At 43.9% G+C, this 16,989-nt stretch overlaps 1 protein-coding gene across 1 annotated transcript; it reads left to right on the forward strand.

Moving 5' to 3' along the window:
* Positions 1–12,826, forward strand: parp10 (poly(ADP-ribose) polymerase family member 10). Its single transcript, XM_012875762.3, has 11 exons — positions 1–108; positions 1,962–2,137; positions 3,094–3,336; positions 3,448–3,678; positions 4,532–5,592; positions 5,711–5,923; positions 8,204–8,330; positions 8,403–9,383; positions 11,441–11,574; positions 11,655–11,829; positions 11,920–12,826. Exons 2-11 carry the CDS (start codon positions 1,963–1,965, stop codon positions 12,216–12,218), a joined length of 3,639 nt encoding a protein of 1,212 aa, XP_012731216.2. The 5' UTR covers positions 1–108; position 1,962; the 3' UTR covers positions 12,219–12,826.
* The last annotated feature ends 4,163 nt before the right edge of the window (positions 12,827–16,989 follow it).

Below are 16,989 nucleotides of genomic sequence, written 5' to 3' on the forward strand. Positions count from 1 at the left end.
CTTTAACACGCAGCGACGTAATGACGTCACCCGAGTGCAACAAGCAGCAAAACAAGGAAGCGCACCGCTGTCCGATAAAAGTCGACAAATGCCTTCCTTTTAGCGCAGGTAAGCAATTCGCTGAAATGCTCGTTTATCGGCCTTTTAAAAGTTTCCTCGTTTTTCATCCGTAGTGTGGGGGGGAAATGGCTACACGCCTCCACTTTTAATGTCTTCAAAAGTTGTTTCTGTACTCGCGAAGCTACCAAAGCAGCTTGTTTCACTTTGTAGCTGGGAACGGGAAAGCGCTTAGCAATGGTGGATAAACTTTATGGCGAACTGCGCGTGGACTAAAAACTGCTTGACGCCCCGGTGCTGGCAGCTGGCAGCGGTGGCATGTCCTGGTAAAACACCCGTGTGACATTTTGGCCCCGAAACGAAGAACCGATCAGACTTCCCGTAAGGCTGAGAAACCCGGAGCGGTGGCTATAGGCCCTGGCTGGGTTTACCTCTGGTGGCGGGACGTCATCTTAAAAATGCAGGAAAAGACATCTGAAATATTTCAGGTGAATAGAAGGCGATGTTCAAAGTGGCAGTACTTCTCTCCCTCAGAAGGTTCTAAGCATTTTAAAGTAAATTAAGACTAGCGTCAGGAACACGTTGTAGACATTACATCCGGGAGAAAGTACCATGTAAAATACACGCAACCAGGTTTGAACGCGTTACAACTACTTCCAAGCTGCAGTCAGCGTGTTGCTGGATGGATCAGGAAGTTAATAACAGGGCTATGCATGTAAAATCCAGGTTACTCTGCAGTAGTAGTGACACGGTAGTAGTGAGTCACTGCTCCACAGACTGCAGGACGAGCACTTTAAAAGACTGCCACCTTCCCCAAAAACACGCTGATTCTCTGATTCATGGCTGGAAAAGAGCACCAGCACATGTCTGAGGCCTTCTGAGCTGCACAAAACTAGATATTGAATACGAAGAACCTACAATGGCTATTTTCCCCATCATCACAGTGTCTACACCCCTCTCCATGACCGTTCTGACCCAGATCAGCCTCAGATGGGAGCACGAAAGACGGTGAAAGTCCATCCTAGGGGCCCAAATATATTTGTGTAAAGCATCCGACACCGAGATGATAGAATCGTGTTTGAGGAGGTGGTCTTGAGTTTGTTAAATGTGATATTAGTGCTAAATATAATGATTGAAAGCAGCTTGATGGTTATGATGATGATGCCAAGGGCTTCTTACCATATGATTTCTCATTTTGCCATAAACAAATATTACTACTACCATGTTTATGGTGTCTCCCTGTTGCCCCACACTCGATTTAAGCGAGTTAGTCACAGACGGGGTTGTGCAGAACCTGCCGTGGTAAGGAGGTAATGGAACCAGGGCAATCACGGCTGTGCCGCATACAGACTCATTTTTGGAAATCGTTTCTGTAAACGTAACCGTTAAAGGCAGCAGATATTGGCCATAAAGCACAATTTGCTCCATTTTTCAAAAAATACAGATAAAGTGAAAGGATGTCCAGATCATCCAGATTTATGCGTCAAAGAATTGATCTGAGATTTACTAAAAAGAACTTGCTATTTGCTGATCTATTTACAGCCTGGAGAAAGTGGGTGTTTCCACTTTTTCTGCATTTAACAAGCAGGAAATAACGTCTTTTTTTAACCTATCTACCAACAACAAAAACTTCAGTCTCTGGCTGGTGGATCACTGCTCGGTGCCGCTTGGCAGGACAACCAGTGTCGATGGCTTCAAGGTGTTTAGCTTCATATAGTTTTGGTGGTGAGACGATGAAGGTGCCTGGGAGAAACTGGCCTAGTGCTGTCCTCCATGAGGACCATCAGAGATGAAGTCTGGAGTGTTTTGTTTACAACGTTAATGTGTATTGGATGCATGGTCCTGGTGTCCTCAGGACTGTTGTATAACGTCACACGTATTTAGAAATAACCTTTTGTCTTAAGGATGTCCGCTTCGAACCTGGAGGGGAGGACAGTGGAGGTGTTGGAGCTCCCCGCAGGCGTAGACGAGGAGCTGCTGTACCTCTACTTTGAGAACAAGCGGCGCTCCGGAGGAGGTCCGCTGGAATCGGTGGAGATCAAGCAGAACCGGGTTGTGCTGGTGTTTGAAGAGGCCGAAGGCAAGTGAAGTGTGCTCTGTGTGTGTGAGGGGAGTCGTGTGCGCTTTGGAGTCTTTAGCTATTTACTCACATTTCCAAAAAAAAATAAAAAATCTGGCTGCAGCTGAAAGTGTTAGGGGCAACAGAAGGAGCAGAGACCATAAAAAGGCAAATCGGAATAATTTCTTCAGCCACTCCTTATTTTTTTATATTCTGCTGTCAGGTGGTCATTAAATGGTCCCTTCAGGGATCGCCTTCTAGCGTTTTCTAGCCACCTAAGAATGACAAATCAACATTTAAGGAAATTGCTGCTATTTGTAAAACACGGTAGAGGTTAATTAATGAGTTGGGCTGTATTTTAGCCAACCTCATTCAGTATTTTTTAAATTAATCAATTGTTTCAATGTAATAATGTAACATCACAGTATAATCCACACACTCTGCACCTCAGGAAGATAGGTGGTCGCCCGCATCTCCAGTTTTGGCATGACTGTGTTTGTAGGAACTTTACCTGGATAGGAAAACGTCTCTAAAGAACTCTGGGGTCCTCTTGATCTTAAAGCTGCAACATGCATGTGTTTGCAAGATGGAGAAGCAGGAGGACGTGTGTTTGCAAAGAAATAAAATGTCAATAACATAATGTTCAGCAATAGTGTCGTAATGAAAAACGAAAGAGAAAAGCAGCCAAAACCTGAAAAGGAACTTTGGAATGGTCTGCATGTCTCATCGTTGAGAAGTTGGCCGTATTAAACATGGAGTTTATCCCCCGCCAGAGGTTTCTCCCTGCGCCCGCATGCTGCAACCCTTGCTGAAAGAGAGAATTGCTTTCTCCCTGATGAGCTGAGAAACCCCAGCAGCTCATATGTCCAGCAGCTCTTCTGCTGCCTCACGGAACGTCTTGGTTTTAGAGAGCGCGTGTGTTTTTTTGTCGCTGACATGGCGGGTGCTAATTTCCTCTGTCTGTGTCCCGCTGACAGCTGCCAGCAGAGTGCTGACCAAAAAGCACCACGTAGTGCACAACGCGGAGCTGAGCGTGAGGAAGCCGCGGCAGAAGGACCGATGCAGGCTCCTGCTGCGGGGCATCAGCCCCTACACCAGCGCAGAGATTATCGAGCTCTACGTGGAAAACATGATGGACCTGAACGCAGCGGATTACACCCTGATCCCGTCGGCACAAAGAGATCTCCTCCTCATTCATCTCCACCAACCCTTAACTAAAGGTCAGATTAGGTCACTATAAGTTAAGGTTAGCAGCTTAACTGCTAACCTGTTTTGTTTGTTTATGACATGGCCTACTAAATCTATTTCTGTGTTTTTCTTTCCTCTTTTAGATTTCCAGACTCTGAGCACAAGAATCTCCAAGAGAAGACTGGACGGGTCAGACGTAACTCTGGAGCAGGTTGAGCAAACCGACTGCGTTTTAGTGGAGAACCTGCACCCCGGCACCACCCCTGAGCTGCTGGCGTTGTACTTCGAGGGCGAGCGAGGCGGCGGCCAGAAGGTGAAGGCGGTCAGCGTTCTGTCAGAGGGAACGGCCAAGGTGACCTTCGCATATTACGAGTGTAAGTTGTCCGCTTCACAGGCCTTTGAAGGGTTGCCTCGGAACTACTCGCACCCTTTGAGACGTTTGGCTTTTTATCCGGTTACAGCCCCAAACCCTACATTGCAAAAACAGGTCTAAAAACAAGTAAAATGTTCTTAAAGTTAGTGTATTTATCCTTGATTTGAGCAGGTATATAAGATTATCTGCCAATGGAATGAGTATTTTGACCCCTAAAAATAAGATAATTAGACATCCTGCACTTGAAATAAGATGGAGATGAATTGTTCCTTCTTTAAGTGCAAAAATCTTGTTCCATTGGCAAATCATCGTATTTACCTGCTCAAATCAAGGACAAATACACTCATTTTAAGAACATTTTACTTATTTGTAGTTCCGATTTTGCAGTGTAATGCATGATAGGCCAACATAAAGTAGAACATGAGTGGGACATAGAGAGAAGAGGCAAGAACGCAGACTGGGCTATTCGGACACATGAATATGCTTTGATTTAAACGGTTCGGTTCATCTCTGGCTTCATGTTTGGGGTCGCCCTGCTGGAAGGTGAACCTCCTCCTCAGTCTCGGGTCTTTTGCCGCCTCTAACCGGTTCTCCTTTTTAGCTCCGCCCATCTTTTCCTCAACCCTAACCAGCCTCTAGGTTCTTGCTGAAGAAAAGCGTTCCCACAGCATGCCGCTGCCGTCACCGTGCCTCACGGCGGGAATATCCGAATAAAAGGGGCGACATCGAAACACATCCCTCACTTTTCAGATTTATTTCAACTTCTCAGTTATGCACCGCTCTATGATCACATAAGCGTCCGTTGAATACGTTTGTATTTGGTGTCGTAACGGGATGTGTTCTGTCCCTGACAGCTGTGGACTCCGTCCTGGGTCGTCCTCATAAAGTGAACGACACCGAAGTCGTAGTGAAGGCCTACTTTGACTTTCTTCAGCCCGCAACACAAGACCTGGAGACCGAGGAGCAGGACGTCGCAGAGAAGAGCTCAGAGGAAGCGAACAATATGGAGATGCAGGCCAGTCCGCTCCCAGTCGATGCGGAGCTGTCCCCCCTAGCTGTGACGTCAGACGGCAGTCAGCCGCCCTCTCAGACCACCTCGGAGCCGCCGGCTGCCAGTGGGGCGGCGCTGCTGGTGGAGGTGGAGGAGGTGGAGGTGGAGGAAGAGGATGCAGGCATGGATGAGCAAACTGAGGAGATGGAAACACCATGGTGCCACGTTGCCATCCCAGACCCAGTTAAACAGGCTTTGTATCAAAGGAGTAACGTTCAGCAGGACGTACAGAAGGCCCACCCCAGTTTTAGCATCCAAGTGAGAGACGACGGCGTGCACGTCGCAGGACCGGACAAAGCGGAGCTGGAGCAGATAAAAGACACCATTTCAAGCTTCATCGGGAGCATGGTAGAGACCCAGCTTACCGTCGACCCGGAGGTGGCCCAGTTCCTGGAGAGAAAAGACGTGAAGAACCAGCTGCTGCACACCATGACCCGCAGGGGCATGCAGGCGTTATACACGGTGTCGGAGTCTACCGTGCGCGTCACATCCACGGGCCAGAGCTCCGCCGACCAGGCGGGCAGCTTTTTAAAAGCCCAGGTGGGTCAGTTCAGCCTCCCCCTGGAGTCGGAGCAAGAAAGCCTGCTGTGCTGCAGGGAGTGGGACGTGTTCCTGCAGGCTCTGGGCTTCACGGCTGCAAAGGCGCATGCAGGCAACGTGGACGTCCTGACTCTGAAAGGCATGGAGGAGGAGAAGCAGACGGCGATCCTTCAGTTCCTGACTACACCCATAGAACGGGAGACGCTCCTCCCTATGGAGCCCGGCATGCTGAAGTACATCCAGACCCACTGTCACCAGCTGCTGGCTGACATGGACCAGGTGTCCATTTTCCCACTGGAGGCTGAAGATAACTGTGGCTTAAAGGTACGTGGGGGAATAACGCTAGGTTTTTTTTATTTTATTTATTCTTTCATTATTAAATTCAAAGTCTTAGAGTTGATATGCTGCCCTCGTCCATTTCTGTCTTGCACAAATCTGACAGATCCACGGTCAAGCAGTTGCGTGCCAAATGGCGGAGGAGGTGCTGCAGGGCGTGGTCTCATCCGTCTGCACCAGGACCATCACAGTGAACGTCCCCGGAGTGGTTCGCTTTTTGGAGGAGAAGGAGTGTCAGAGCATTCTGAACGAGATGGAGAGAAAGTTTCTGGTGTACATCAGCCTGAAGTACGTGCCCTGGGAGCCCTCACCGCACCAGGTAATGCAACCGTTCTCACATCTGCCGCCTCTCAAGCTATTATTTCCAGCCTTTTCAAGCTGCTGCTCCAAGCTTCCCCTCAGCAGGCCCGTTCTACCTGTTGCTGTCCATTCTAATGAGCCGCCAGTCTTTTTCCCTTTCTTTTTTTTTTTTTTTTCTTACCGGAGCCCGAGGCAAATTCCTCCAGCATACAGAATGCAGAGGCTGCTCAGTTTTTCACAATGAGTCTCACCTTCAGAAGGGTTTATTTTCAGGCCACCAGACACCCAGAGCACCAGTAAAAAGTTTGGAAGCTTCACCTCGTTTCCATTGAATTGCTAAACTGGGTTTAGAACATTGTTTCTAAATGTGTCAAACTTGTTGTTCTATTTAAACGCGACCTGAGTAGCTTTGTCATTCAGGTACATGAACGCCTCGGGAGTCGGATCTACAAATAAACGAACATAAAATAGACACTTATGATTCAATTTTGACCTTAATTTAAACATTTAGTTCTTTTAAAACCTTTAATCAATTCAGTACTGTCCAACTACACATTAGCAAGAACAACAAAAGAATATTTAATATAATTTTAAATTTGAGCTTTTAAAGTAACATTTTTGTGGGGGGCTAATTTCTTCCTTTTTTTTTTTCAATTTTGTTAAAATTGTGTGTATAAGGTCTATGCACCAATCCTTCTCCATGAATATCTCTGTCGCTCGGTTGTAAAAACCGTCCTTGTTTGCCTTCATTTTTTAAAAGTCTGGCTGCTTCAACAGAGATAATCACCATGGAGATGAGTCGCTCTGGACCCGTCCGGCTGCACGTTATCGCTCCTTTCCATGCTGAGAAAATAAATAGAAAGAAATGGTATGGAAAACAGAGAAAGGCGGCGTCCAGTTTGGTAAAATCCTTTAGTTTGGGGACGAGATCTTTAATTTTGTTGGAACAAATGTAAATGAGTTAAACAAGTTAGACTTGTCGGTGCAACACCCATCCCCTAGAAAAAGAGCACACAGCGACGTGCACCTGTTACCCTTTGTTCCTATGGGTCTCAGCACTGCCCCCTATCAGTGTGGCATGGTACTTTAGCCTCACTCTAAACTTTAATTGCGCATTTAGAGCCGATTACAAAGACTAAATGTGTTACATTCATTGTATGTTTTAGACAGACTGTGAAACGTCAGTATGTGTAGTACTTGTGTAATCTAACATTGGCGGAATAAAGAGAGCTTTAGGTTCGTCTCCAATAACCGATTGGCAGGGAGCTAATGTCTGATTGGCAGGGAGCTAATGTCTTCTCTTTATGGAGATGTGCTGACCCTTTTTAAGCCCCATTAGCATCCTGCTCACTGTTGCAACTATTTCAATGGTCTCTATAAGTGCGGGTATGTCCGTGTTGCCCTCTTGAGTGTTGTTCAGGCATCGCCAAGGAAACAAGGGATGTTTGGAGACTGTCCATCATGGTGGACTCAGACTTGCTTTGGAAGCATGTGGGATGAAGCCTTTTTGTTGAAGGGGGCTCTTTACCCGAGAAGACGAGAATGAAACCTGTCCTTCAGTACGATGTAAAACTTACAGTAACAGATGATCCAGCACCCTAAGGGTTCCTGAAAGTCTTTTTCTGTCTGGAACCTGGATTGTTCTTTTGTGTGCAAGCCAACCTGTCTATGTAGGTTACAGCAGCTGAAGCTAAGTGGGTCCTCCTCCTGCAGGCCCTTTTACTGCGATCTGGGGACAGAGATATCTTCTAGAATGCAATTAAAAGCACAGACATCGCGCCCAAATCAGCATTTATCCCCAATTTGTTTCATAGTAGAGAGCTACAATAGACTTTAAAGAAAACGCGCCGATTCCAACTCTTAGAGAGGGAGAGGGAAAAGGAGAGCCCCGAGAGACGTTACTGTCGGCTATCTAAAGTCAACGTTTCAGAGAATTTCAAGGCAGCTAAGCTGTGAAAGTGATATAAAACAAGTATGAACTTAGAAGTTTGGAATACTCCAGAGATCTTTAATAATTAATGCCCGAGCTGTAAAAACAGCATGCACATCTACTGCAGTTTCTGCCGTCCTGTATTTTATTTTATTTTTTTAAAGAGTGAAATCTGAACTATTTACCAGTGTCAGCACTTTTTCTGCTCTGGCTCAGTATGTTCAATTTAGGATAAATGTCCTCTCAAGTTGCCATGATTGTTTTAGTTTTATAGACTGGTCGATAAATTCAAGTACAATTCCGTTTCATATTATTCTGCTGATGAACGTGACAAAAAAAAAGTGAATCGATCTTCCCCGTTTGTCCCAGGACATTTTTGAAGGTGCGTGGAAGATGCTGTCTCAGAAAAACCTCCAGAGAGGCTGCGTGAACGGCTCTGCACATGAGCCGAAAGCCGACTCCATGCAGACGGACTGTAACGGAGCCTCAAACACGGGTAGGCCCGTCTTTTCACCCAAGGCTCATTTAGATAACCACAGCGTCATTCAATCTGTTTTCCTACTTTCAGGCCTTTTAGATGAGGCCAGGAGAATCGTCTCGACTGTTGATCAAAGGCCGGAAGACGGGGTGCCAGCCTCAGACCAGCTCGACGACATGGATGATTTGGATCTGTACACCGCAGACGAACCGGGCGCTTTGACGGCTCAGGACGCTGACGTGGCCGACCGCAGTGTGCCAAGCGGGTTGCTCGCCACGCCTCAGGGAGTTCTGGGCATCAGCAGCCTGGAGGAAGAGGCGCAGCTCTCTTTAGCCATCCAGTACTCTATGGAGTCGAGCCAGTGGTCCCTGCAGGATGAAGAGGAGCAGCTTAAAAAAGCCTTAGAGCTGTCCAAACTGATTCAAGCGGAGCACGCCTCTAGCGCTTCAGACAACAGCCAGCGGCTTCCCCAGCAGAAGGAGAGTGTGGATCTGTCCTTCGAGAAGGCGTTAAAGGCAGCCAACACCCTCCAGCTCCACGTGTTTGCGGGATACAACTGTGACCTGATTCGGGTGGACATTGCTTTCAATAAGAAGGTGAACCAGAGACAGGCCGAGGAGAAGGTGGAGCACAGGAGCGTCAAGAACATGTCCGATTACCACAAGAAATGCTTGGAGATGATCAAGCGGAAGCACGCGGTGGACATCCAGGTTCAGGGAACCATCATTGCTGTTTCCGGGTTTAAGGATTACGTGAATGGAGCACTTTCCGACGTGAAGCTACTGCTGGAGAATATCTCTAACTCTATATCGGACAAGGAAATCCTGAAGACTGTTCAGTGGGTGCACCAAAACCCGGTGACCTTAAAGACCAAAGCGTACTCCCCTGACGCTATAGTGTTCGTTGAGAACGCTTGGAGAATGAAGATGAAGAAAGTTGAGGTCTTGTTCGACAACCAGCCCCACATCATCAACTTTGAGAAGATGCAAGAGTGTAACGTCGCTTCTGGGACGTCAGTGAAAATCTCCAGGAAGCTGCTTGAGTTGGGCGAAGTGACCCAGGATGTGCCAGGTAAACGTGTGGCACCGTAGGGGAGGGTCAGCGCTGCTGGAAAAGTAATAAAAAAGTACTTTTCTTTGAGCGAGGGGAACAACAAGAGTTCAGTTAGTAAACAAAGATGTCCTGCCTCTGTTTCATAATCAGCTAATCTTTATTACGCTGAACATGTGGATTAACTGCAAGCAGCTCTAAGCTAGGGAGGAACTGATCAGTTTTGCGGTCGAATTTCAATCCACGGTTTTTCCCAGATTTTCTCTTCTCAATTCCGATTTCTTTTTAATGGCTACAAGATTCAATTTGAACAAAACTGTTAAGACTTCCTGTTGCGTGGTCAGTAATTATCTCTATCAGGAGAAGATGTATCTTAACTCCACTGTGTGTGAGCAGTGTTGCGCAATTAAACGCTTTAGTTATTTCATTTTGAATCAAATTACTCTCGGCCTGTCTGACAAGTATGATAAGGTTAGTGAGACTTAACTAAAACTACTCAGCTAAATTAATGATTGAAGAGAATTAATGAACTGTGTACACACAAACGAACAAAGGGACAAAGAGAAATGGCTGAAATCCATTACCAATAAAGTGATGCAATGATATCACAGTTCAGTGTGGATGTTTATGCTTCAGAACAAAGTTCATCTTAAGGAATTTGGAATGAGGTTAAATTATCTTCAACTAAATGGTATGTGTTCAGACTCATCCTCAATGCAAGTCAAATGGGTAGATAAAACAGAATTTTGATGGGATATTTCAAAAATGTATTTACCAAATTAGAAATCAATAACGTTCCAGACATTTGATTCTTAATGTTATATAATTATTTCTCATGAAATAATTGATTAGAAAACGGTGGAGGAACACTTGACCGGGGATTGACGAATGGAAGTGTCTTCTAAGCACATTTAGTTCACTGGTAGCTAACAACAAAGCGATTAGCTTAATAGCTTCCTTTGACGTTTCTCAAAATACCAATTATCAGTATTATTATGATTAGCAATGTTTATACCAAAGCTAGTGGAGTTTTATCTGACGATTGTGACATGAACAACAAACTATGTTTTAACAAAGGCAGCTGCCCTAGTGGTAGCTACCAGCAAGCTATTAGCGATCGCAGCTGATGGGACATCGGGGTGTTTATTTTAAGGAACCGTTTTGACCTATTTTCTTAGTGTAATAAGTGGACCGTTGGCGTCCCATCAGTGTTTAAACCCTCGTTGAAGTAAAATTAGTCATAATTTTACCCAAAACACAATATCATCAGGCTCAAAAGATCACTAGCAAGTAGCTTAGTGGCCTGTTAGCGCTAGCTTCAGTTTAGCCTTACACGTCAAACACCAGGAAACAAGCAATGCCCGAGTTGTTTCATCCGCAGCTTTTGTGGAAAAGTCTGCACTGCTTGCGGATGCAGCGGGGGCTCATCTGTCCTCGCTCTGCTTACAAATGGTTCTCTTCGTTTCACTTTTAAACACCTGAGAGAACCTGAAAAATGTGTAACTTTGTCTTCCACCCTCAGTAACAGAGTCCACACTGAAGAGCGTTGGCCACTGGCCAGTCTTGTTAGCAATGAGCATGGTGCGTTTTTTTTTTATTGGAAAACGGCAGGATTTTTTCAGTTGTGAAGACAAAACGGATGATTTTGATCCCCTACTGGATTTCATGTGCTTCTCTAACAGTTTAATAGTAGGTGGCTCTGGTTACACGTTAGAGGCTTTTAACAATACTACAGTGTAAAGGCATAAAAATACGACTTTGCCTTCAACAAACGTGGAAATGTTGGAGACAATAATGAAAAGATTTCTACCAGAGACCTCAACCAATATTGTTTTTCTGTTTTAAACAAACTTTGTGTTTAAAGGTGATTTCAGTCATCTAGAAAGGTGGAAGAATCCTTCTCTGCCAAGCTTGGGACTACCATGTAATTTAAATAGTTTCTGTAGACGTATAAACTCTGACATATACTTGGAGGATTGTACTATGCCGTTGAAGGTTTGACCCAGCTGGTTGTCTTTGCCTGCCATGTGTCAGCTGATTTTTAAAGAACGATAATCTCTAAATTCCTGTCATAACAGAGGAGGAGTATTCTCTTCTGTCACACCTGCCTGACGCAACCAAGATCGACGAGGAATCGGAGGAGTTCCAGGAGGTGGTGAAGACTTTCTACAGCACCATTCAGGAGTACCACAGCAAAATCCGAATCATCCAGGTGAGGAGAGAGGACAAACCCCTCGCAGCAAGTGAACATGCTGTTTCTGTAGTCACCGCTTCGTTTTCCTTCTCCCCCAGGTGGAGAAACTCATGAACCGACTGCTGTTCAATCAGTACAAGCTGAAGAAGGCGAGTGTGCTGCAGCACTCCACTCAGCCGGTGGTCGAGCGGACTCTGTACCACGGGACGGGCGAGGCCAGCGTCAAGGAGATCTGCGTTCACGGGTTTAACAGAAGCTTCTGTGGGAAGAACGGTACGTGTCAGAAAATGCCCGTGCGCTCACTTTGTCTCTTTGTGTCTGAAGATCTGATTTGTTTTTTTGTTTTTTTTCTTCCCTGCACAGCCACGGTTTACGGTCAGGGGGTGTATTTCGCCGTCAACTCCGCTCTGTCTGTCCAGGATCAGTATTCGCCGCCCAACGCAGACGGATACAAGTTTATTTTTGTCTCCAAGGTTCTAACCGGAGATTTCACCAAAGGCAACCACTCAATGAAGACGGCGCCGCTGAAGGAGACTGGAGATATCCCCCTTAGATACGAGAGCGTGACTGACGACATCACCAAGCCCAGCATGTTCGTCATCTTCAACGACACGCAAGCCTTCCCAGAGTATCTGATCACGTGCCAGCGAATCCACCGCTGAAAGCTGCTTCTGAGAAGAGACTCCTGATGGTTTAGTGTTTCCTCTGATTTGAGAAGTGCGTTTTGAAAGGTTGAAAGGGCTTAGACTTAAAAGCGTTCAGCTTGATCAGTGACAATCAACCCTTTATCGTGTCTGTCTTGATGTTTGTTTGTTTTTTGCCTTTGTTTCTGCTAAAATGTTATTAAAAAAACAACGTCAGGAAGGATAGTTGTAATAATACGACGCTAAGCATGTCCTCTCTGCACACTGTGGCTTATTGTCCGATCTTTACTGCAACATTAAAACTTCTTTCAGTCACTTTTCATTGGAACTGCTTCAACGATATTGCTGACGCAGCTTTCCTAAAAAAACAGCTTCTTTTTCTTTTCTTTTTTTTTAAAGCGGGGGTCCTCCGTTCATCGCTCACAGCAGCTGGCGCCCATTTAGCACGATGAGCATAGAAGTAAAACAATGGCCCCTTTAAAAAGAAATTAACCTGTTTTATTGAATTTCATGTCTGAAAAGTCAAACCACTCCAGTCAGGGTCAGGTGTCACTGTGATCGCATGTTCCCTCAGAGGGCGCCATAGGTGCTTGTTGCTCCCCTTGGGTGTTTTAAGGCCTTTGGTTGCAACTTGCAACTCTCTGAAAGTGAGGGTGCTGCACCGCTCGCTGCTGCGCGGCCGCTCCGTTTCGTGGGAGGTGACGGTAGAAAGAAGGGCTTGTTTATGCTACTTTTTGCAGCTATTAGAGCTGTTTTGTCGGTTTCTGCATCCCAAAGCGCGGTTTTGTACAGTAAAGGAAATGCAAAACATCGATGTTAAAGTTTTAAGCAAATGGCTGAAGGCTTGGCAGAGCATGAACACAGTCAGAATCCATCGTTATTTTTTTATAGCCTTTTTTTTTTTTTGTTTGTTTGTTTTATACTAGATAATTATGTACTGTGGCACCTTTGTGAGCTCTTGCATCTTGTCCATTTTGATTCTAATGAAAGGAGGTTATCTGAGCTGTTGCTTTTTATGATGTGGGGGCCATGATTGTTGTCCTCCAGTTCACCACCTTCCTGTCTGCAGCATTGTTGCCGTATCGATTGGCATGGTGTCCACCGTGTCCGTTTAAGGGTTTGAAGTGTTCTTCATGAATGCCTTTACAGCAGTTCGGATTTAGTTTTTTTTTTACATCAGGTTTATAATTTTATTTTTTTAAATAGAAAATTGAATAATTTTTATTCATGTGGAGCTCTTAAAAAAGATTCAAATGAGAAGCTAATGCATTTTTTTTTTCAGCAGTGTTCAGGTTTTCCTGAGCATCTCAATTGCAGAAGAAGTCTTAAATAATTCCTAATGAAGACATGGTTTTCATAGAAGGGTAATAATTATAAAGACTGTTGATGTTTAGTAATGTCTAATAAAATATAATATGACAGAAATCAGTCTTGTCATCATTGAATACTCATCAAGCAGATGACATCATTATGGAAACACAGATGGTTATAAAAGAAAGGTTGTGGAAAACATGTTGAAATGTAATGAGCATTAATGCCTTCAGATCAACGTTACAGTACCTTACAAAAATATTCCCCCCCCCCCCCCCCCCTTGGCTTTTTACCAATTTTGTTACATTCCAACCTATAATTTAAATGTTATTCAATTAAATTTTATTTATATAGCGCCAATTCCTGAAACATGTCATCTCAAGGCACTTTACAAAGTCAAAATCAATCAGATTATACAGATTGGTCAAAAAAAAAAAAAGTCCTATATAAGGGAACCAGTTGATTGCATCAAAGTCCAGACAAGCAGCATTCACTCCTGGAGAAACGTAGAGCTACAGGGAGAGTCGTCTGCATTGTACATGGCTTTGCAGCAATCCCTCATACTGAGCAAGCATGAAGCGACAGTGGAAAGAAAAACCTCCGGCAGAACCAGGGTCAGTATGAACGCTCATCTGCCTCGACCGACTGGGGTTACAGAAGACAGAGCAGAGACACAACAAGACAGACAAAAAAGCACAGAAGCACACATTGATCCAGTAATCTGTTCTACATTAGATGGTAGTAGCGGGTGAGCCGTCTTCTCTGGATGATGTCACAGTTAACAGAACGTCACACCAGGTGTACCTACTATGAAGAAAAAAAGAGAACAAAAAGTTAAAAGCAGAAATATGCAAAACTGGAGAACAGTAGAACTCAGTAGAGTGAGAAAAATAGACCCTGATGTCTTCCAGTAGCCTAAGCCTATAGCAGTAAAACTATAGAGGTAGCTCAGAGTAACATGAGCCACTCTAACTATAAGCTTTGTTAAAAAGGAAAGTTTTAAGATTAGTCTTAAAAGTAGACAGGGTGTCTGCCTCACGGACCAAAACTGGGAGTTGGTTCCACAGGAGAGGAGCCTGATAGCTGAAGGATCTGCCTCCCATTCTACTTTTAGAGACTCTAGGAACCACCAGCAGACCTGCAGTCTGAGAGCGAAGTGCTCTGTTAGGAACATACGGGGTAATCAGAGCTCTGATATATGATGGAGCTTGATTATTAAGGGCTTTATACGTTAGAAGGAGAATTTCAAATAATATTCTTGATTTAACAGGAAGCCAATGAAGGGAAGCTAAAATTGGAGAAATATGATCCCGCTTGTTGACTTTCATCAGAACTCTTGCTGCAGCATTTTGGATCAGCTGAAGGCTTTGAACTGCATTTTGTGGACTTCCTGATAGTAAAGAATTACAATAGTCCAGCCTTGAAGTAACAAACGCATGGACCAGTTTTTCAGCATCACTCCTGGACAGAATGTTTCTAATTTTGGCGATATTCCAGAGGTGAAAAAATGAAACTCTGGAAATCTGTTTAATATGGGATTTAAATGACATGTCTTGGTCAAAAATAACACCAAGATTTTTTACTTTATTACCAGAGGCCAAGTTAATGCCATCCAGATTAAGTTTATTTTTTGAGGTTATGCAATGGATCTGGACAAAATAGTCTTAAATTGGTGAACTAAAATCACACACACACACACACACACATATATATATATATATATATATATATATATATATATATATATATATATATATATATATATATATATATATGTGTGTGTGTGTGTGTGTGTGTGTGTGTGTGTGTGTGTGTGTGTGTCCAAGAGACTTCTTCAGTCTGAACAGTTAGAGCCTTATAATTTTCTCAGTATTTTTTTCCCTGCCTGAATTATTTAGCTGCATCAGGACATAACCCTAAAAAACCTGCAGAGTACAACAGCAGAGACGGGAGTACCTGTATCTGACCGTACAGTAACCTGTACACTCTGGGCTTTTTATGGATGAATGGCCAGGAAAAAGCCACTACTTACTGTTAAAAATCAAAAGGGATGGGAAACAGGAAAGACGTGTGGTTCTGAACAGAGGGATATTCTTTAGCGAAACCTGTGCCAGTCTGCCTGTAATTTGAGACTGGGATGAAGGTTAAACTTCCAGCAGGACAATGACGCCAAGCATATCTCAAAAGAAACTCAAGGGGTTTAAAGGCAAATATTTAAATATGTTGAAATGGCCTAGTCAAAGTCCAGACCTCAATCCAATTGAATCTGTGGTTACACTTGAAAATAAAAGTGAAAACCATCCAACATGAAGGAGCTGGAGGAGTTTATCCTTTAGGAATGGGCAAAAATCCCAGTGGTAAAATGTGGTGAGCTCATAGAGACGAAACGTCAGGTGGGGGACAGTTAGGCATGCTTTTCTGTTATTTTGCACTGTTTGTTGTTTGCTTTATTATAATTTTAAAAAAGTACATCTTATGTTCTGCATGGTGCAAACTCTGAAACAATCGATTTTAATTCCAAACTGTGAGGCAATGAAACATGAAAAGTGCCTAGAGGGGGCGAATACTTTTGCTAGGCAGTGTATGTATCAGATTTCAAAACAAGATAATGCATCTTCTACATGGATTTACTTTAACATCATTCCCACGTTGAAAGATGGTGCCAGCAGCAGCATGATGGGTTAGTCAGTCTTCAATGGATAACAGAAGCTAGCATTGATGGGAGGATCGGTGAAGCTAAGGGCAAGTGTGGGAAAAAAAAATTTTGGAGATTGGAAGAGTGGGCTTGGCCAGAGGCTCAGCTTCCAGCAGGGCAACAGCCCTGAACATACAGCCAGAGCTACAAGGGAATGGTTTAGAGATACACTTTTAAGACTGGCCTAGTCAAAGTCACAGAATCTGACAGTTCTTTTTCAACATCACAACTTCGTATTGGTCTATTACAGAAGATCCCTATAAACTATATAGATATTAGTGATCATAATTTAACATTTGAAGAAAAAAAGAGGTGGGAATATATTAATACGGCGCTGTAATTATCTGTGTGTGTTTTGTTCTCCCATTCTTAAATTGATATTTAAGAAACTGATTAAACATTTCGTATATGTTTTTTATATATAGTTTGTGCATTTAAATGTGTGTAACGATTTTCTACTTTTCTATTTACCAAAAAGGTTTTATCAAATGCATAAAAAACGTTTCTGATTCTGATTTAGAGCAACGTGTCGCATTAACTTTTAGTTTCTTTCAATAGCGACCTTCTCTGCTTCAGATGTTTAAATACTGAACTCTGATCTATCATCAATCCAGGCATAAAATGTTTCTAACCTCTGTGAATCACCATGGTATATAATACTAGACAGAAATTACGGTAATCTTTTTTTTTTGTTTGTTTTTTTAAATATCAATTTTACATAAAAAGTGTGGCTTCATGCCACAGCTCGGGCAGTGGGGTGTCTTTAAAGAGTTGAACTGTAGG

This window comes from Fundulus heteroclitus, chromosome 13 (genome assembly GCF_011125445.2).
Source record: "Fundulus heteroclitus isolate FHET01 chromosome 13, MU-UCD_Fhet_4.1, whole genome shotgun sequence".
Lineage (NCBI taxonomy): Eukaryota > Metazoa > Chordata > Actinopteri > Cyprinodontiformes > Fundulidae > Fundulus > Fundulus heteroclitus.

Excerpts from the sequence above, each read along its gene's own strand:
- parp10 (XM_012875762.3), top strand. The coding sequence starts at position 1,963 with ATGTCCGCTTCGAACCTGGAGGGGAGGACAGTGGAGGTGTTGGAGCTC. Across the intron at positions 5,924-8,203 it reads GGGAGCCCTCACCGCACCAG|GACATTTTTGAAGGTGCGTG; the intron begins GTAATGCAACCG and ends CGTTTGTCCCAG. Across the intron at positions 8,331-8,402 it reads TAACGGAGCCTCAAACACGG|GCCTTTTAGATGAGGCCAGG; the intron begins GTAGGCCCGTCT and ends TCCTACTTTCAG.